Source organism: Sciurus vulgaris, assembly GCF_902686455.1.
Source record: "Sciurus vulgaris genome assembly, chromosome: 11".
Classification (NCBI taxonomy): domain Eukaryota; kingdom Metazoa; phylum Chordata; class Mammalia; order Rodentia; family Sciuridae; genus Sciurus; species Sciurus vulgaris.
In genome coordinates this window covers 97,970,004-97,992,020 of record NC_136472.1, presented here as the reverse complement: position 1 = coordinate 97,992,020, position 22,017 = coordinate 97,970,004, and the positions used below count along the sequence as shown (strand labels likewise).

The 22,017-nt window shown below is 31.9% G+C and overlaps 1 protein-coding gene across 3 annotated transcripts in view; it reads right to left on the bottom strand.

Moving 5' to 3' along the window:
* The window catches only part of CEP126 (centrosomal protein 126), a 79,952-nt gene that overhangs the window by 19,386 nt on the left and 38,549 nt on the right, over positions 1–22,017 (bottom strand). For all 3 annotated transcript variants that reach the window (XM_079101920.1, XM_079101921.1, XM_079101922.1), the window contains 3 exons: positions 9,394–9,506; positions 8,622–8,697; positions 7,296–7,505 (listed from right to left, as the gene is read on the bottom strand). In XM_079101920.1, coding sequence (XP_078958046.1) covers positions 7,296–7,505; positions 8,622–8,697; positions 9,394–9,506 — 399 coding nt within the window. The remainder of the gene's footprint in view (positions 1–7,295; positions 7,506–8,621; positions 8,698–9,393; positions 9,507–22,017) is intronic.

The following is a 22,017-nucleotide window of genomic DNA, read 5'->3' as shown; positions in this document are numbered from 1 at the left end:
TTTCAATCTTGAGTTTTTTATTCTTTATCTGCATACTCTTACATCTTAAAGGGATAGCCTTAGTTCTGTGTTTTTTTTTGTGTGTTCTAGTTTTCTGCTTTCTGTTACTGTATAATTTTCAAATTTAGTCTTAATTTTGAAGTTAACCTGCAGAGTATATAAAACATATGCATACTTTAATTAATAATAATAAAGTTAATGTCTGAATATTATCACTACTTTAGAAACTTCCTGGAGCTCTCTGTCTCCACACTACCCTATATTGAGTTTGTTGCTTTGTTGTTTTAGCACATGTATACATTCCCCAAACAATAGTTTATTTTGAACTATTTTTGGTCTTCACATAAATAGAATTGTACAATGGATTTATTCCTTTTTTTATTCAAAATTCCATATTTTAAGATTCATCATGATAATGATGTGTGTGTAGTTGTAATTTGTGTGTCTTCTTGAGAATAATATTCCATGTGGAATATATTTTAAAAGTATTTTTATTTTTGGCTTTTATAAACAATGATCTCTACATTCTTATACATATCTCCTGATACACATTTGCAGAATTTTCTCTAGAGCATGTACATCTAGAAGTGAAATTGCTTGGCTGTAAGGTATGCTCATGTTTAACTTAGGTAGTGGCAAAATTTTTCCTAAAGGGATTGCACCAGTTTACCCTCCCACAGTATTACATGAGAGCTGCTATTGCTGCACATCTTTCCCAATACATAGTATTTTCAGGTTTTTAGCCTTCAGTCTTTATGATGAATACGTAACTAGAACTCATTGTTTTAATTTGCATTTCTCTATTACTAGTGAAATTGAGCATTAAATTAATGTTTATTGTCATTTGCATTTTCTTTGTTGTGAAGTTCCCATTCAAATCTTTTTTGATCCCATTTTTCTATTGGGTTGTCTTTTTTTCCTTATTAAATTACAGGCATTCTTCACATAGTTTTGAATGAGTCCTTTATTCTTTGTTATATTTTCTATCACTTTGTGGCTTTCTTCATTTTTTAATGGTATTTTGATATGAGGTTTGTGATTTTAATATAGTCAGATTTATTTTTTTCTTTTATAGATTATATTTCTTGTGCTTACGAAATCCTTCCTTATTTCCACCAGAAAACTCTTAGAACTCATAAGTGAATTCAGTAAAGTAGCAGGTTACAAGATCAATGCTCATAAATCCAATGCATTTTTATACATAAGTGATGAATCCCCAGAAAGAGAAATTATGAAAACTACCCCATTCACAATAGCATCGAAAAAAATAAAATACTTGGGAATCAATCTCACAAAAGAGGTGAAAGACCTCTACAATGAGAACTACAGAACACTAAAGAAAGAAATTAAAGAAAACCTTAGAAGATGGAAAGATCTCCCATGTTCTTGGATAGGCAGAATTAATATTGTCAAAATGGCCATACTACCAAAAGTACTATACAGATTCAATGCAATTCCAATTAAAATCCCAATGATGTACCTTACAGAAATAGAGCAAGCAATTATGAAATTCATCTGGAAGAATAAGAAACCCAGAATAGCTAAAGCAATCCTCAGTAGAAAAAGCGAAGCAGGGAGTATCGCAACACCAGATCTTCAACTCTATTACAAAGCAATAGTAACAAAAACGGCATGGTATTGGTATCAAAATAGACAGGTAGATCAATGGTACAGAATAGAGGACATGGACACAAACCCAAATAAATACAATTTTCTCATACTAGACAAAGGTGCCAAAAATATGCAATGGAGAAAAGACAGCCTCTTCAACAAATGGTGCTGGGAAAACTGGAAAACCATATGCAACAGAAGGAAATTAAACCCATATCTCTCACCCTGCACAAAACTCAACTCAAAATGGATCAAGGACCTCGGAATCAGACCAGAGACCCTGCAGATTGTAGAAGAAAAAGTAGGTCCAAACCTTCAACTTGTTGGCTTAGGATCAGACTTCCTTAACAGGACTCCCATAGCACAAGAAATAAAAGCAAGAATCAACAACTGGGATAGATTCAAACTAAAAAGCTTTCTCTCAGCAAAGGAAACTATCAGTAATGTGAAGAGAGAGCCTACAGAGTGGGAGAAAATCTTTGCTTCAGATAGAGCGCTAATTTCCAGAATCTACAAAGAACTCAAAAAACTCTACACCAAGAATACAAATAATCCAATCAACAAATGGGCTAAGGAAATGAACAGACACTTCACAGAAGAAGATGTACAAGCAATCAACAGATATATGAAAAAATGTTCAACATCTCTAGTAATAAGAGAAATGCAAATCAAAACTACCCTAAGATTTCATCTCACCCCAATTAGAATGGCGATTATCAAGAACACAAGCAACAAGAGGTGTTGGCGAGGATGTGGGGAAAAAGGTACACTCATACATTGCTGGTGGGGTTGCAAATTAGTGCAGCCACTCTGGAAAGCAGTATGGAGATTCCTCAGAAAGTTTGGAATGGAACCACCATTTGACCCAGCTATCCCACTCCTTGGTCTATACCCAAAGGACTTAAAATCAGCATACTACAGAGATACAGCCACATCAACGTTCATAGCTGCTCAATTCACCATAGCCAGATTGTGGAACCAACCTAGATGCCCTTCAGTTGATGAATGGATAAAGAAACTGTGGCATATATATATACAATGGAATATTACTCCGCCATGAAGAATGATAAAATTATGGCATTTGCAGGTAAATGGATGAAATTGGAGAATATCATGCTAAGTGAGATAAGCCAATCTCAAAAAACTAAAGGACGAATGATCTCGTTGATAAAGCGGATGAGGACATATAATGGGGGGTAGGAGGGGTTAGCATTAGGGTTAGGGTAAGGTTTAGGGTTAGGGATAAGGAGGGTGGTAAGAATGGAGGAAGGAAGGACTGTATAGAGGGAAAAGAGGGGTGGGAGGGGTGGGGGGAAGGGAAAAAATAACAATGAATCAAACAACATTGCCCTATGTAAATTTATGATTACACAAATGATATGCCTTGACTCCATGTACAAATAGAGAAACAACATGTATCCCACTTGTTTAAATAAAAAAAAGACAATAGAATATGAATTTTAAAATATTATTAACTCAAGTTATATTTAGTGTTTTGAATTATTAAATTAGATAAGTGATTTGGATAATTCTAATAAAATAGATTACAGGAGAATAACTTCTGTTCCTCTATCATCCCTTAATACATATATCACAGATTTATTGAGATAAAATTTATATGAATAATTACTACAGGTTTTATATATATAGTTTGATCAGTCTGATTCACCTACCCAAAACCCTTTTATTTATATATAAAATTATATATAATATTCCTTTGGGATGACAATTGACAGATATTAAGATTACATTATTGTCATAAACTGGAATATAAGTTTACACATTTCAAATATCTATTATTTTTATTATTAAGCTTTTTTTCTTAATAAATAAGCAATATCCCCCCCCCAAAAAAAAGAAAGAATGAAAAAAAAAGAAATCCTTCCTTATCCTGAGGTTAGAAATATTTTCTTATCTCTTAAAAACTTTATTTTCTTTTACATTTAATATTTAATCACCTGGAACTGATTTTTATGTCTAGTATACATTAGGAGTTCCATTTAATTTCTTGCTATTTAGTATTATTCCAAACAACTTTTTTGAAAATAATCCCAGAACTTCTTAATGTCTTTTCTGGCAATATGCTAGCAGGAATTCAAAAGCAGTTTTTTACCTCAAGTGAAAGGGAGAGTATCTAAATCCACTTCCTTTGCAATTAGCAGCTCCTTTGCAACAAGAAAGGATGTAACTTTTTACATTGGGATTCTAATTATATGTTCTCAGTCACAGGTTATTTTTGTCACCCACGGGCCATTTGGCAATGTCTGGAGACACTTGGTTGTCATGACTGGGAAGTGCTATGGCATGTAATGTGTAGAGACAAGATAAACTGCTGAACATTTTACAATGAATAAGACACCCCCACAATAAAGAATTACCCATGCCTTAGGCTGTGGATGTAACTCAGTGATAACAGTATTTTGTCTAGCATGTGTAAAGTCCTAGGTTTGATCCCCAGCACCATTAAAAAACAACCAGAATTACCAAATCCAAAATGTCACTGGTGTATAGGTAAATAAGTGCTGATAAATACATATACACATAAAATATTTTTATTATTGTTTATGTCTAAATGTCTTTTTTTTTTTTTTTTTTTTTTTTTTTGAGAATCATGATTGATTTAAAAAGTGTTTCTTGCCAGGAGTGGTGGTACACACTTGTAATTTTAGCAACTAGGGAGTCTGAGGCAGGAGGATGGCAAGTTTGAGGCCAGCCTCAGCAATTTAGCAAGAGCCTCTCTGAAAATAACAAATAAAAAGGGCTGGAAAAAATGTGTTTCTTAATGGTAATCTTTTTGTTATTAATGGTTCCCTTTTGTTATTAGATTTTATCTAAAATGTTTTATAGCCAGGATATAGCCTGCATGACTCCAATCCTTTGGAAATTGTTAAAACTTATTTTATGACATCATGTATGGTTCATATTATAAATGTTTGTGTGTGCTTATGAAAAATGTTTCTGAACACATTTGTTAATCATGTTCAATTCTCTCACATCTGGATTTTTTTGTCTATTTGTTCTACCAAGTACTGACAATGTATGTTAAAATCTTCTACCATGATTGGAAATATTTCATTTATTTTTTGGTGCTGGGGATTGAACCCAGAACTTCACACTTGCTAAATATATATATATACTCCATACACATACTCCACCACCAAGCTATACCTCCAGTCTTAAAACATATTTTGAGACTATGTTCTTAAATGCATATAAAATATTTTATGTATTTCTCCTGAGTTAAAACTATAATCATGAAGTAATCTGTCTGTACTGTTTTCTACTGTATAGTAGTCAATTTTGTCCGATAATATTACATTCAAACTAACTTTGGTTGTAATTTGCATTCTACATATTTTCATCTTTTTGGCTTTCTGCTTTTCTATATTCTTATGTTTTAAATACATGGTTTATAAATAGAATATAATTTTATTATAAAGTTACCTTTGATCAACTTTGTTTTTTAAGTGTAGCATTTAATCCATTTACATATATTGTAAATATATTTGTATATACTATCTTATAGGATATAGTATTTCCATTTTTTCTACCTCTTCTGTTTTTCTCTTCTTTCTTGTTTTATTTTGAATTAATCTGGTATTTTTTTTTTTGATTGCCACTTTCCCTTCCTTACTAGTTTGAAAGTTGTATATCATATTTCTAGTCTTTTAGATGTGACTCTAATTACTACTACAGGTATATTTCAATTATCAACATTTAAACTTAATCCATATCTTTGCCCTGTTCCCTATTAATAATCCTGGTATACATTATCTCTGTTTTACCAACTTATGTACTATTGTTTATAGGTATTTTAATTCGAACTCTTTTCTTTTTGAAATCCATGATGCTTTGTTATATTTATTTTTTATAAAATGTTCAAATTAACTCTCTCAGATTAATTTCTATCTGCTAAAGTGCATTTGTTAGAATTTCCTTAGCATCTATTAACTGTCTCTTAGTTTTCATTTGAACATATTTTTAATTTGCTCCCATTTTTGAGAGACATTTTCAGTTTGAAAGATTTTAAATTTAGTACATTGAACACATTGTTAAATGTCTTCTGATATTTTCAATGTTTTCTGACATTTTTGTTGTTGATTAAAATTTGCTGTGATGTGTCTTGGTGAGAATTTCTTTCTTTGTGCTGGGAACTGAACCCAGAGCTTTGCCCATACCAAGGGGGTTTCTTTTTATTTACTCTGAAATGTGTTGGGTTTTTGAATTTTTAGGTTAGTATTATTCATCATATTGGAAAAACTGCCAGCTGTTATTACTTCACATATTGCCTGTGGCCCACGTCAGACCTCCTTACTCCTTTATCTTTTAAACTCTTTCAAATTTCAATCTCTTTGTGTCTTTGTACTTTATTCTGGATAAGTTTCTCTGATTTATATTCCAGTTTACTAATTCTCTCTTTAGATGTCTGTAATCTATTGTTTAAACCATCTGGTGAATTTTAGATTTCAATTATTATTATATTTTCCATTTCTAGGCATTCTGCTTGACCCATTTTTTCAAATCTACTTGGCCTTTTTTTTTTTTTTAATAGTTTCTTATATTCTCTGACTGGATTTTTAAACACATTTCTCATCACTTTAAAACATATAAATGTAGTTATAGTCTGTGTCTGGTAATATCATTATCTAAAACAGTCTGTGTATTCTGTCTTGTGGTTTCTTTTGATTTTTTTAATGGTGCTTTTTTCTTTGTGAATCAATTTATTTTTATTTTTAAATTGTGGGCTGATTATTTTCCTTTGTGATAATTCTTTGAAGACTAAAATATAGATAGGTTTCTCCAGAAGGGATATAAATTTACTATTTTTCAGATATTTTGGGCTATTACTAGATTGAGATCATTCTAAATTAAATTCTTTGCTTGAAACTTTAAAGACCATTCAAGTGCTGTGAATATGGGCTGTAAATTAATGTGGTAGTTATACTACACAGTGGTTCTAACTTCTCATGGATTTCTCCCTGCCCCTCATCTGCTCAATACTTAAGTTCAAGAAGTACAAGTTTGTTTGTTTGTTTGTTTCTTTACTTTCTTTTTTTACCCTGTATTCTTTTCTGTGTATGTGCAGTGCTGTGGGAAGATCTTTTATGAGACTATTAATCTTCAGTAGGCCCTGGGTTTCATCTTCTGTTTCTTCTATTTTTTCTATGAGTCTTACTGTGGGCTGCTCTTTTTCCTTGGGTTTCATTTGTGAAATGAAAATATGCTGAGTTAAATGTCCTCAGGATATAAGCTAACCTAGCACTCTCCTCATCTTTCTGAGTTCTTACGAATTTCTGAGTCTTAAGAATTCCTTATGTTCTTATCAGCTCATTGCTATATTTGGAATTTAAAACAATTATTTAAGAATTTATAGTTGTTTTCATGGATGGTCAATATAGGTACTCCACCTGTTCATTGTTGAAATAGAAAGCAATATATTCATATGTTCCTAAAAGACAGTAAGTCCTACCACAGAGACTGATATTATAATAAATGATATGGTATACTTGAAGCAGTATGAAATAGTCAGATAAATTCTCTATTTTTATATACTCCATTAACTAAGTGATAATCTAGATATATGTTATATTTTTGTTTTTGATTTTCTAAAATTAAATTAAGATTATGAAAATAGCCCAAGTTAAAAACAACATTTTTCACAAACAATATTCTTCCACACTTACAGCGTAGCCTTCCATTCAGATGATTAAGGGACTGTAGAATCTTTTGTTCTTCAGCTGATAGTGTGCAGATGTTGAATTGCTGGGTCTTATTTAAATTCACATTTGATTTCTGTAGTTGCTTTCTATTCATGACAGTTAGAATTTCATCCTCAGGTACTGAAGCTTTCAGTAGGTTTTCAGCTGTCAAAAACTCAGAAGTACTATCTGAAACTACAAAAATTTTGTATCAATTATTCTTTCAACCCTTTTTGTCTTTGGAATCAGCCCTTATACATACTAGACTGAATTATGTCTGTGTGCATTCATTTCACAAATAAAAATCCAATAAATATTCTTTTACTTTGCATTTTATATGTTAGCATCCTCAGTATGTAGCATTTTCCCATCCTTAATTTTAAAACATCCAAAATGAAAGAAGTGAGGTAATAGAAATTCCTAGAGTGTTACCTAAATGAAAGAATAAAATACATTAGGTTTAGATAATTTTTGTGTTTTTTTATTCATTGATAGTTCAAAGATAATATAAAGGTGATTGTCCTCTTAATAGCAGTTAAAATAAACTATATATAAAAGAATAAGAGAAAAAGAACTTAGAAGAGAAAATTAGATGATCAGCTAAACAGAACTGATAGCCTAGAAATAGACCAAATTAGTTTAAGAGTATATGATCAAAGAAGCATTAAAGACTTGAGAAAAGGGAAAGATGACTCAATAAATTGGTTTGATGCTTAATAAAGGACTTAATTTAGAGTTTCATTTCCCACCATTCATCTAAGAAATTCCAGTAATCCCCACCCCTCTTTTCCCTGTACACAATCCAGCTTTCCTCCATTCTTCCCTTACCCCCTCCTGACACCATCCACTTATCTGATTGATGGACTACTGATTATATATTTTTCTCTTGTTGTTACCAACTATTCTGCTTGCCAATTAGACTCTGTTTGAAGTATATATAGCCTCCATCTGCTGTAACATTTTGTATCCATGTCCCAGCTATACTAATTCTATTAATTGCATAGTATCGATTGAATTTTATTAATAAGAATTAATTCTATGTGTTAAAGAAATCTGAACTATGTATGAACAAAATTGCTCCAGATTTAATATTTTATTACTGACAGTTAATTTTTAAAATAAAACATTCGTGTTTTTAGTCTCAAAAAAAAAAAAAAACTGGTAAGGAACTGAATGTGCAGGGGTGAGGGAAGTTCAGATCCTAAATGGTGTTTTAATATTTACATAAAATGTAAGTAACTGAGAAAAACCATATAAGAAAAAACTTGTTGGAAACAAAGCTCTGAAGAAAACATATAGACCAAAACATACCTTCTCCATTATTAGAAGTACCCCTTGTAGTTTGTTTTGGCTCACTTGAACTTAGCTGGGCACTTTTTCCAAAATTCTATAAAAATAGAACATTAAATCAGAACATGATTCCACATTTAAAATTCATGATATATACATGGACTTCAAAAATTTTAAATTGCTGTCTATATTTTCAACTGTCATTGTTCAATAACAAAATCATTATCAATATCCCTTGAGAACTATAAAACTTACTCAATTTTCATTTTTGCCATGTCGTCCAGGAAGCTCAGATTCAAGTAGGATGTTCAATCACATAGAACTGTATTGTCTTTATGATTAACATACTTGCTTCCTTTATCCATGATTCTAGTTTTCCTTCTTTTCTTCTTCTCTCCTTCCCTTTCCCTTCTTCCTTCCTACTTTCCTTCTATCTTCTCTACCCCCTTTCTTTTTCTTTTGTATATTTCAATAATTTTGTTGAATTTTGTTGTGCATGACCTAATTTTTTTCCAGAATTGGTTACAAACAATAATAGATAAAATAATAAAAGTGATTTCTTAAAAGTTGATTTAAAAACTTCACTGGTAATGGATCATACAGGCTAATTACAGGACAGCAACTAAGTACAGTTCAAAAGCTTAGACTAAGATTCTAAAACTATCACAAAAGACTTTGGCTATATTAATATTTATGTTGTGGAATACAGTTTACAGCAAGAGCTATAAAAATGTTCTGTTTTCCAAGCAATTTTTCACTATCAAATAGAGATTTTTACTAATGCTGTACTTACATTTATTTGCTCATTGTACTTCTGTCCTACAAATCCAGGGTTTTTTCTTTTCTGCTCTAAAGGACTTCTTCGCTTATTTTCAACAATTTGCTTTTTTCTTGTAACAGTAGAATCTTAAATGCCAGCAAAATAAAAAATTACACAAGTTTAGTATATTATATCCACTGCAAACTTTACAATTACCTTAGGACATCACAGAAAACTTTATTTGTTCAGTAAACTTTTATTGAGTTCCTCTTACATGTTCTTTGAATGGCATAATTACAAGGATTCAACACAATTCCTGCTTTTGAGGGGCTTATGCTTTGGATCAGTGACCTCTGACACTGATCAACAGGAGGATTTGTAAAATAAGCCATTGGTATGCAGGAAGAACATATTGGAATTCCAATTTATGCTTTATTTAAAAATTAGAAATTAAACTTTCATGCAATATATGATTGACACTGACACCCCAGTTTGCAAGATAGACTGTTATATATTGTACATAATGATCTTGCTTATCTTGAAGGAATAAAAGTTCCAAATGCAGCAAAAATCAACTTGAAGTGTATTAAAGATCTAGGAATTAGGAAAGAAACACCACAATTGCTAGAAGAAAATTTAGGTTCTACACTCTAGCATATTGGCACAGACCATCAACTTCCTGACAAGGCTTCTAAAACTCAAAAAATAAAACCAACAATCAATAAGTCAGACTGATTCAAATTAAAAAGCTTTTGTACAGCAAAGGAAATAAGAGTATGAAGAAAGAGTTTATAGAATGGGAGAAAATCTTTACCAATTACTCTCTGACAGGAGATTAATAGCCTGATTATATATAGAACACAAAAAACATAGCACCAAAAAACAACCCAATTAATGTGAACATGAACCAAACAAACTTCTCAAAAGAAGAAATGCCAATGGCCAACAAATACATGAAAAAAAAATACTCAACATCCTTAGTGATCAAGGAAATGTAAATCAAAACTACACAGATTTCACCTCACTCCAGTTAGAATAGCAATCATAAAACATACAAGTAACTAATGCTGGTGAGAGAAATAAATCAAAATGAAAGGGAATAAAAATCATATCTCAATAATAACATTGAATGTAAGTGACCTAAATGCATCAATCAAAAGACACAGACTGGCAAACTGGATTAAAAACAAGATCCAACAACATATTCTCCAGGAGACTCACCTCATAAGCAAAGACATTACAGACTGAAGATAAAAGGATGGGAAAAAACATTCACATGAATCTCATATACAAGCAGGGGTTTCTGTCCTTAGATAAAGGGGGTAGACTTCAAGCCAAAGTTAACAAGAAGGGTCCAAGAAGGTAATTTCATACTGCTTAAGGGAATTATACATCAACAAGATATAAGAACCCCAAACACTGGAGCATCTACATATGACAAATCCTTCACAATTTTAATAATCAAATAGACCACAACACAATAATACTGGGTGACTTCAATATGTGTCTTTCATTACTAAATAAATCCTCCAAACAAAAACTAAATAAAGAAGCTATTGAACTAAAAAATACAATTAATAATTTAGACTTAACCGACATATGTGGAATATTTCATCCATCAAGGACTGAATATACTTTCTTAGCATACATGGATCCTTCTCTAAAATAGACCATATCTTAGGGCACAAAGCAGCTCTTAGCAAATACCCCCCCCCAAAAAAAAATAGAGATAATACCCTATACTCTATCAGATCACAATGGAATGAAATTAGAAATCAACAATAAAGTAAAAAATAGCTACATCTGAAGACTAAATAATATGCTATCAAATGACCAATGGATAGTAGAAGAAACCAGGGATGAAATAAAAAAAAAATAACTTAGCAGTAAATGAGAATCATGACACAACTAGTCAAAATCTCTGGGACAGTATGAAGGCAGTTCTAAGAGGAAAGATCATTCATTGTACTGAGCACATTCTTTAAAAGAACAATAACTCACCAAATAAATAACCTAATATTACATCTCAAAGCCCTAGGAAAAGAAGAACAAATCAACACTAAAAGTAGTATAAGTCAAGAAATAATTAAAATCGAAGCCAAAATAAAATTAAAACAAAAAAAATTTAAAAATAGACAAAATTAAATGTTGGTTCTTTGAAAAAAAAAATAAAATTGACAAACCCTCAGCCAACCTCATGAAGAAAAAGAGAAAAAACACAAGTCACTAAAATTTGTGATGAAAAAGGAAATATAACCATGGATACTATTGAAATAAATACAGATGATTATCAGAAACTACTTTGAAAATCTATATTTTAATAAAATCGAAAATCTTGAAGACATTGACAAATTCGTAACCTACCCAACTGAAAATGGATGACAGAAAATTTTAGCAGATCAATTTCAAGCAATAAAATTGAAGATGCTATCAAAAGCCTACCAACTAAGAAAAGCTCAGGACCAGATGGACTGTCAGCTGAGTTCTACCAGACTTTCAAAGAAGAACTTAAACCAATACTCCTCAAATTATTCCATGAATTAGAAAAGGAGAGAACCCTTCTAAACTCATTCTATGAAGTTTGTATCACCCTGATACCAAAACCAGACAAAGACACATCAAGGAAAGAAAATTTCAGACCAATATCCCTGATGAATATAGATGCAAAAATTGTTAATAAAATATTGGCAAACTGCATACAAAAACATATTCAAAAGATAGTGCACCATGATTAAGTAGGGTTCATTCCAGGGATGCAAGGTTGGTTCAACATAAGGAAATCAATAAATATAATTCATCACATCAATAGACTTAAAGACAAGAACCACATGAGTATCTCAAAAGATGCATAAAAAACATTTGACAAAATTCAGCATCCATTCATGCTCAAAACATAGAAAAATGAGGGATAGTAGGAATATACCTTAATATTTTAAAAGCTATTTATGCTAAGCCCAAGGCCTGCATCATTCTAAATGGAGAGAAATAGAAAGCATTCCCTCTAAAAAACTGGTGTCCTCTTTCACCACTCCTATTCAACATAGTCCTTGAAACCCTAGCTTGACAATTAGATGAAAGAAATCAAAGGGATATGAATAGGAAAAGAAGAACTTAAACTACCCCTATTTGCCAATGACATGATTCTACATTTAGAAGACCCCAAAACTCTACCAGACTCTGAATCTACTAGAAGACAAAGTAGGCCCAAACCTCCATCATGTCAGCTTAGGAACTGAATTCCTCAACAAGAGTTCTAAAGCAAAAGGGGTAAAATCAAGAAACAATAGGACTGTATCAAACTAAAAAACTTCTTTACATAAAAGGAAACAATCAAAAGCATGAAGAGAGAGCCTACAGAAAGGGAGAAAATCTTTACCACCAGCACCTCAGAGCATTAATCTTCAGGATATATAAAGAACTCAAGAAACTTAACACTGAAAAAATCAAATACCCAAATGATAAATGGGCAAAAGAACTAAACAGACTTCACAGAAGAAATACAAATGGTCAACAATTACATGAAAAAATGTTCAATATATCTAGCTGTTAGAGAAATGCAAATTAAAACTACACTGAGATTCCATCTCACTTCAGTCAGAATGGCAATAAACCAGAATGTAAGTAACAATAAATGTTGGCAAGGATGTGGGGAAAAAGGTACACATGCTCATACATTGCTGATGGGATTGTAAATTGGTGCTACCACTCCGGAAAGCAGTATGGAGATTCCTCAGAAAACTTGGAATGGAACCACCATTTGACTCAGTTGTCCCATTCCTTGAACCTATATCCAAAGGACTTAAAATCAGCATACTATAGTGATGCTGCCACATCAATGTTTATAGTAGCTCAATTCACAATAGCTAAGCTATAGAATCAACTGAGGTGCTTGTCAACAGATGAATGAATAATGAAAATGTGGTGTATATACACAATAGAATATTACTCAGCCATAAAGAAGAATGAAATTATGGCATTTTTCTGCTAAATGGATGGAACTGAAGACTTATTATGCTAATTGAAATGAACCAATTCCCCCAAAACCAAAGACTGAATGTTCTCTGTGATATGTGGATTCTAACCCATAACAAGGGAGGGTAGGAAGGCAAAGTATAGAAGTTCATTGGAGTAAACAAAGGGGAATGAAGGAAGATGGGAGGGTGGGAATGGGAAAGACAGTAGAATGAATTGGACCTAACTTTCCTATGCTCATATATGAATTCATGATGTGTAACTCCGCATCATGTACAACCAGAAGAATGGCATCCTAATTGGAAGAGGCTGTACTCCATTTATGTATATGTTAAAATATACCCTATTGTCATATATATCTAAAAGCATGAAATAAAACAAAATAAAAAGGGCTGGGACTGTGACTCAGTGGTTAAGGGCCCCTGGGTTCACTCCCCAACACACACACTCACACAAATGCTGGTGGGGATGTGGAAAAAAAGGTATACTTATACATTGTTGGTGGGACTGCAATTAATCCAACCATTGGAAAGTAGTGTTGAGATTCTTCAAAAGACTAGGAATGGAACCACCATATGGCCTATCTATTCCACTCTTTGGTGTTTGTCCAAAAGAACTAACACCAGTCTACTACAGTGATATATGCATACAAATGCTTACAGCAGTACAATGAACAATAACCAAGTTATAGAACCAGACTAGATGTCCCTCAATAGATGATTGTATAAAGAAAATGTGGTATATCTGCACAGTGGAGTGTTGCTTAATCAAAAACAAGAATGAAATTATGTTATTTGCTGATAAATGAATGGAACTGGAGAACATCATGCTGAGTGCAATTAGCCAGATGCAGAAAGTCAAGAGTTGAATATTTTCTCTTTTATGAGGAAACTATAGAGACATAAGACATTTAGAAAAGGTGAAAAGATACCAAGGGGAATTTCACCTTTGTGTATATATAAAAGAAAGGAAGTTCAGTAGAGAAGGGAGTCTAGGGGGAAGGAGGAGGGGAGGAAAAGGAGGTGGGGAATGGGGAGTGAAATAACATTCCTTGCATGTATGATTTTGTCAAAATGAACCCAAATACTATGTATAATTATAATGCTGTAATAAAAAAGAAGGTGGGGGGAGGAATCTAATGAAAACAGAAGGGAGAACAGTGGAGTAGAGAAAGGGGAATGAGGGGGAGGAGGAGGGAAAGGGGAGGAACAGCATGTCATGTGCATGTATGAACATATTATGATGAGTTTCACCTTTATGTATATAACACAATGCACCAATTAAAAGAAAACTGTACAATCATAAAAAGTTCCAAGTTCAAGAGGATGGCAGGGCCATCATTCATTAGTGTTCTTTAGCTTCCTGCAGTATAGTAAAATTTACATGTGCTCAAGGTTAGATTAATATGTATCTTGTAGCATCTGAACAAATTCCTACAAAATGGAAAGTGGCTTAGAATACTTTTGTAGAACTTTCATTGTATGTGTAATGTTTTATGATTTAAGATGAGTGGTAGACAAATGGTTATTTATTATATTATCTTTCTATACTTTTTGTATGACTAATTAGAAATCCATTCTTATATCAAAGACTAAGAATACTAATAATGCAAGGATAAATGAATAAGAAAATGGCAGCGCTGACATATCTCTTATTATAAATTACTCACCACATAATGATAGTGATGGTATAATTGTACAGTTACAAAGTTAGTATAAGAAATTAAAAAAATATTCAAAAATTATAACAAATGAATTTTACTTTAAATATAGTTTGTGGAATGAAATATTATGATATTATATAAAATAAAGTCCTCAAATTGAAAAGATTTGAAAAACAGGCATTCTGAACATTATTAACATGTGAAAGGAAGAGTGTTTTATATATTGTTAATACATAAAATTTTTATAATTATTTAAAAATGTTATAAAACTCAAAATTTAAAAGTTATTTAATTTTTTTTTTTACTTGAACTAGCTCATCCTTTAAAATGCTATGTTCTGATTAAGGTTCATATGTACATGTTAGTACAGTAATACATATTTATAGCACACACACATATATACATATACATATGTCTCAAAGTTTTAGTAATAGTGATAATATTTGAGGCTATTGGTTTAAAAGGATGAATATGAAGTTAAATGGATTATTGCAGTAAAATGCTTAAATTGCATGTAGAATTATAGACAGAACTAAATGAAAGCACAGAGGTTTACAATGAATCCAAGAATCAAGAAAGCTTTCACAGAGAAGGTTATATCTGAGCTTGGTCTTAAAAGAGCAGTAGATTCCCAAGTAAAAGGGAACTTTGAGTCAGAAAGAACATTATGTGCAAAGGCAAAAAGTTTTTGGTGGTATACAGTTAGGTTTGTTGGGGCTAAGCAGTAGAAAATTCACTTGGTCTGGGGCATAGAATATGAATTTTTATGTAAGTACATAAATGTCCTGGGGAAGTACATGGGAGTGTGTACATGGTATATTAAGAGTTCAGAAAGGAGAACAAAATTAAAATATTTTGGGCCCTGAGATTAATTATATACTGGAGAACATGGGTTTGATTATTAAATATAATTGATGTTAAATTATGATACTATAGCTAATATAGACACATATGCACAAATATATGCAAATGATATATAAACACAGGTATAAAACAACAAAGACACAAAGTCACCAATTTTCAGGAAAGTTGATCAGGACCTGAACATCTGACTTTTGAGAATCAGAAATAACATAATACTAGTTAATATTTACTTAGCATCAGTAAATTCCCAGATATTGTTCTAAGGGCTATAGGTACTATTATCATGACTATCTTTACAGTTAAAGAAATTAAGGCACAGGAGAGGATAAATAACTTGTCCAAAGTCATAGAGCAAGTAAGGGGCAAAGCCGAGATTCAATTCCTCTTAGTTGGGCTCAAAACTCTAAAATTGTAGCTCTTATACACTATGCAAGTAACTTTCATTCTGATTTGACTGTATCTCACAAAAATAAACATATTAGGCATAGTGACCCAGGACACATATGTAGCTTTGGAAAACACATTTATTCTCATAGCATATGATACCCACTGGTAGTTTCTATTTTAGAACATTCTAGCTCTTAAGACTTCATTGAAAAAATATTGGCTATCAGTCATTAAGTTGATTTCACAACACTAATGAATCAACCTCTAACCCATCTATCTAAATTACTCATAAGTAGACATTCAACCTCTGCTTGAATGGTATAGTGATAGGGAGCCACTATCACATGGGGCATCATCTTTCATTGTTGGCTAGCTTGAATCCATCTCTTTGCAACTTTATCCTTTCATTTAGTTCTATTTATTTATTCTTTTGCACAATAAGTCTTCAAATATTTGTACACAGCTATCGTGTCTCTTAGGCTGTGTTCCTTTAATTGATCTTCAGATCTCTCATAGTTTGGGGTCTCTGATGTTTTTGCATAGTCCTTTCTCTACATATCTTAGGATGATACGGAATACAGCATTTACTTCTAAAGATCAGGTTATTATTGAAATTATTGAAAATAATTCTGAAATTCCTGTCTAAAATTTTATTGACTTTGTAATAGCTGTAGCAAACTTTAATTTTTGTCTTTGGTTCTTTATGTGGGTGTTAAGTTTGGTGGGCTGGAGATTATTTATCCTAGGAATAGATACAGCATATGCTTAAAGCTGCTGATGTATTACTTTATTTATATTTGTGCACTTTAATAATACCTAATAATTATTATAATAGTCAATAACCTTGGTCTTGTCTTTTATTTTTTTCTCCCCACCCCCTCTGCTTTTCTTATCAGTATTGGGAATTGAACCCAGGGGGGCTTTATCACCGAACTCTATTCAGTTCAGTGATAATTTTAATTTTTTGAGAGACAGTCTTACTAAATTGCTTAGGGCCCTGCTAAGTTGCTGGGCTGGCCTTGAACTTGTGATCCCTCTTGCCTCAGCATCCCACATTGCTGGGATTACAAGTGTGCACTATTTTGGTTAAACTTGGCATTTTTTAAAAAATAATATTACATACCCTGGTATCTCTGGTCAAATTTCTAGTGTCATATAAAAATTCTAGATGTGATTGTTTCACTACCCAACTGTGTATGTATTTTTCTCAAAAAACAGTTGCCAAAACAGGTACCTTCTTTCTTGGAATTGTAAAATTGATTAAAATATAATATTTTAATATTAATATTATATAAATAATAATATAATAAATATAAGGAATTCCTATCCATAAAAGATACAAAAATGGGCAAAAGACAATAGACATTTCAAAAAAGAAAAGCAAATCACACATAAACATATGAAAATGTTCAAAATGCCCAATTCATTTATAATTAGGTTAAAGCAAATTAGCATAATTAGAAACTATTTTACATCCACATGATTAAACACATTAGAAAGTGTGTCAGAGCTTTGGTGAGTACATAATAAAACAATTTAGATTATCTAATTAAGTTGAAAACATACATACCCTAAGACCTAGCAACATTAGTCAGTGAATGTATAAAATTGTTCTTAGTGTCATTAGTCATAAAAGAAATTAGAAGTAACCTAAATGTCCAAAGCTAGAATTAAAATTTTTTGTACATTCATATAATAGAATGTGATACAGCAATGAATATGAAGGGATCAGAAGTAAATTAATGAATCTGATAAAAATGTTGATCAAAAAAATAAATCCCAGAATAATACAGGTGATGAAATAATTTCCTTTACATAAGTTTCAAAACTAGGCAAATCTAAACAGTATTTTTTTGGATACATTCATATGATGGTAAAATTATAAAGAAAAGCATGGAATAATTAACATGAAGTTCTGTATGGTGTCCACTTCTGTGAGGGAGGAAGGGGATGCAACTTGGAGGAGCATAAGGAGTGATTTTCTATTTCTGAAAGTGAGCATCAATACAGGATTCTTTTGTTATTAGTCCTTGTTCTTATAGATAACATACTAGGATATATTTCACAATTTAAAAAAATAGAATGAATGGTTTGAGAGATTTTTCTGCTAAACTTAACTTCATTGGTCTTGGTTTATCAGATCAGTTGATCAGGATGATTTTGAGTCTTATTTCCACCTCTATTTCACTAACGACTTTGTTACTTTGTACCATTCACAAATTGAATAGATTGATGTACTTTTTTTTCCATGTATGTTATAGAAAAATCTGTTGTTATTTGGAGAACTTTTAGGAAACAGTATATAGTGGCTAAGTGGTTAAGAACACAGACTTGTATTTCAATGCAACTCAGAGTCCACCATGTAGACACTGTGAGCAAAGCTCTTGTTCCTGAGTTGAAAAATGTATAGATAAAATGTTAATAGTCATTAAATAGTGGTAAACATGCCCAAAGAATATTGTGGGGATTTGATCCTTTATGAATCTTGTGATAGATTAATGCATGGTGATAACTAGTGGGCAACAGAACAATATTGGAATGGTGGTAATAGGAGGAAATAGTATTATCATGTTAGAAGCTTTGAAACAAGTATACATAATGACCGTCCAGTAGAGAAATCCAAGTCCCCCCTACAAAGGGCCTATTTTACTATGATGTAAAAATTGGGTCTGCTCACCACATACAGCCAGAGGAATGAGAAAGTGTGCTCCATTTGTGTACAATGTGTCAAAATGCATTCTACTGTCATGTATAACTAATAAGAACAAATTAAAAAATAAAAAAATTGGCTTATATACATTTTTATCTTAAACTTTATGTTAAATAAGCTTTTGTAATAGTCAAAAACCAAAACAGGCTCTTGAGATAGAACGTTTTAATCCTGGGCATCATTTGTACTAGCTATGCAGATTATACAAATTTGTTATGTCTATGTATCTCAGTTTTAATTTTATTCTTTATTATTTTTAATTTTTTGGTACTGGGGATTGAACCCAGCTGTGCTTTACAATTAAGCTGCATCCCCACCCCTTTTTATTTTTTATTTTGAGATAGGGTCTCACTAAGTTGCCCAGGCTGGCCTAGAACTTGTGATCTTCTTGCTTCAGTTTCCAGAGTTACTGGGATTACAGGCATGAACCACTGTGCCTGACTCTCAGTTTTAACTTTAAAATGAGGGTAATGATATTATTTACCTCACATTCTTATTGGAAGAACTGAGCTTGTTTCCATTTGTAAAGTGCTTAGATTAGCACTTAGGATAGTGCTTCAAATGGACACATAACAAATGTTATCTAACTTTTACACAATAATTTGTTTCTATGTCTCTGATCAAATTTCTGGTCTCATGAAAATTATTTATTCTAGGGAAAGAACAATGGAGCTCCAATAGAAAATTCTAGTTCTCCTTTGAATAATTTTTTTTAAAAAAACTGAAGTATAACCTACACAAAGAATAGTGCACAAATTATATGTAAACAGATTATATTCACAAACCCAGACTGCACTGTCACCCACGTCAAGTGGGTAACAAAAAACTCCCTTTACCCATTTCCATATTACTCCCTACCATAGGTTTACCTGCTTTTGATATAAATGAATACAATTTCCATTTTTATTGTCCAATATTCTTTTTTTGTACAATATTACGATGTGAGATTCATTCACATTGTTATTTTTTTAGCAATAGTTTATTCATTTTCATTGTGGTAGGTCATTAAGTGAATGGTTGAATTTCACTTAATTCATACTTTGTAGTTGAAGGACATTAGAGATGATTGGCAGTTCAGATTATAATGATGCTTAGGAAAAGTTTTTGAACATGTCCTTTGGTTTCCATATTTCTGTCTGTCTCTGTCTGTCTGTCTGTCTGTCTCTCTCTCTCTCTCTCTCTCTCTCACACACACACACACACACACACACACACACACATACACAATCTATTGTTAAGTCATAGTGTATACATATAAGTTCAACTTTTGTAGGTATGAGAGTTTCCAGTTGATATACTTCTTTATCAAACTTTGTGTCTTTCCAATTTTAGCTATTGTGATGTATGTGGTTGTATCTAATTGTTTAAATGTGCATTTTCCTGATGACTAGTAAGGCTCAGACCTTTGAATATGTTTACTGACCATTTGGATATTGTACTTTATGAAAAACATTCCAATTTTTTAATGGTGTCTTGATCTTTTTGATGTGTTACTTAAACTAGTTATTCAATCAAACACTAAGGTCAGTATTTCTCTGATAGTATTTTGTAGATGTTACTGAAGTCCTATTAATTATTTCTGTGACTGTATTTTTTAGATGTTATTAAAGTCCCACAACCAGTTTCCTTTAAGGATGGTAGATTAATCAAGATATTAAAGGTAGACTTGATTAAACCAATTAAAAGTTCTTAAAATCAAGTTTAAGACTTCCTTGAGAAAAAAAAAATTCTTTTCCTATGTGGAGAGTTATGTTAGTTATCCCTATAATTTCTAGCCTGCCTTACAAATTTTGGATTTACCTAGCCAGGTCCCATATTAATGTATACCAATCTCTTGCAACAAATCTCTTTGTATCTCTTTATTGATATTGCTTTTCTGGTTTAATCTTGGCTGATACAATTGGGTTGTCTTTTTCTAATTTATTTAAATTATATTTTAATTGTTGTTCTTATTTATTATAGTTCTGGTTAGGAGTTCTTTGTCAGTATTACACAATACAAATATCTTCTGCCACCCTTCTCAATCCCTTCTTGTTTTTTGGATTAAAAAAATCTCTAATTTCTCTAATTTTTTTTTTTTTTTTTTTTTTGGTACTGGGGATTGAACCCCAGACCACTTGCATGCCAGAAAAATGTTCCACTACTGAGTCACACCCCTCATACCAAACAATTGTATTGTACAAATTGTCAGTATTCTTCCTCATAGTCTGTGCTTTTTATATACTGTGTAAGAAATCTTTGGCCATAATAAAATCATAAACATATTCCCTGATCATCTCTAGGAGACTTTTTCTTACAAAAAATTCTTTTTTTTTTTATATAAAGAAGATTCCATATTTAGATCTATAGTTCACCTTGATTGATCTTTTGTGTATAGTGTGAGGCAAGGGTCATTTTCACTAATTTCATATAGTCTTCCAGTTGATGAATGATAAGATGAACCTTTATTTTCTGCTATGCACTGCCACCTTTGCCAACAATTAAACAGTTAAAAATGTGGGTCCGTTTCTTATTCCGTATTCTATTCCATTGGTCTACATATCCTGGGCAAATGCCACATTATACTAATTACTCTATTTTTTATACAATATTTAGTAGCATAAGTTTTACAACTTTATTCACTGAGATTATTTCAGCTATTCTTGACCTTTGCATTTCCATATAAATGTTACACTGAATTTGTCAATTTTCACAAAAATCCTGCTGAAACTTTAATTGGGATTGTACTAAAGTTACAGAATAGCTTGGGGAGAATTGGCTTCTTTATAACACTGACTCTTCTAAGGCATGAACATTTTATAGGTTTCTTTAATTTCTCTCAATAGTGTTCTTGTTTTCAATAGTGTTTTATACCCTTCTATGAAAGACGCCATGCAGAACATTTTATTATCCCCATATGTTTATACTTTTAAATTTTATTTTAAAGTATCATTATTGGAGCTGAAGAAATAGCTCGTGTTGGAGAGTGTTCGCCTAGCATGCACAAGGGCTGTGGTCTGAATCCCTGGCACCTCAGAGGGGGAAAGTATCATTGTTAAATTTCTTAGATCTCTCTATATTT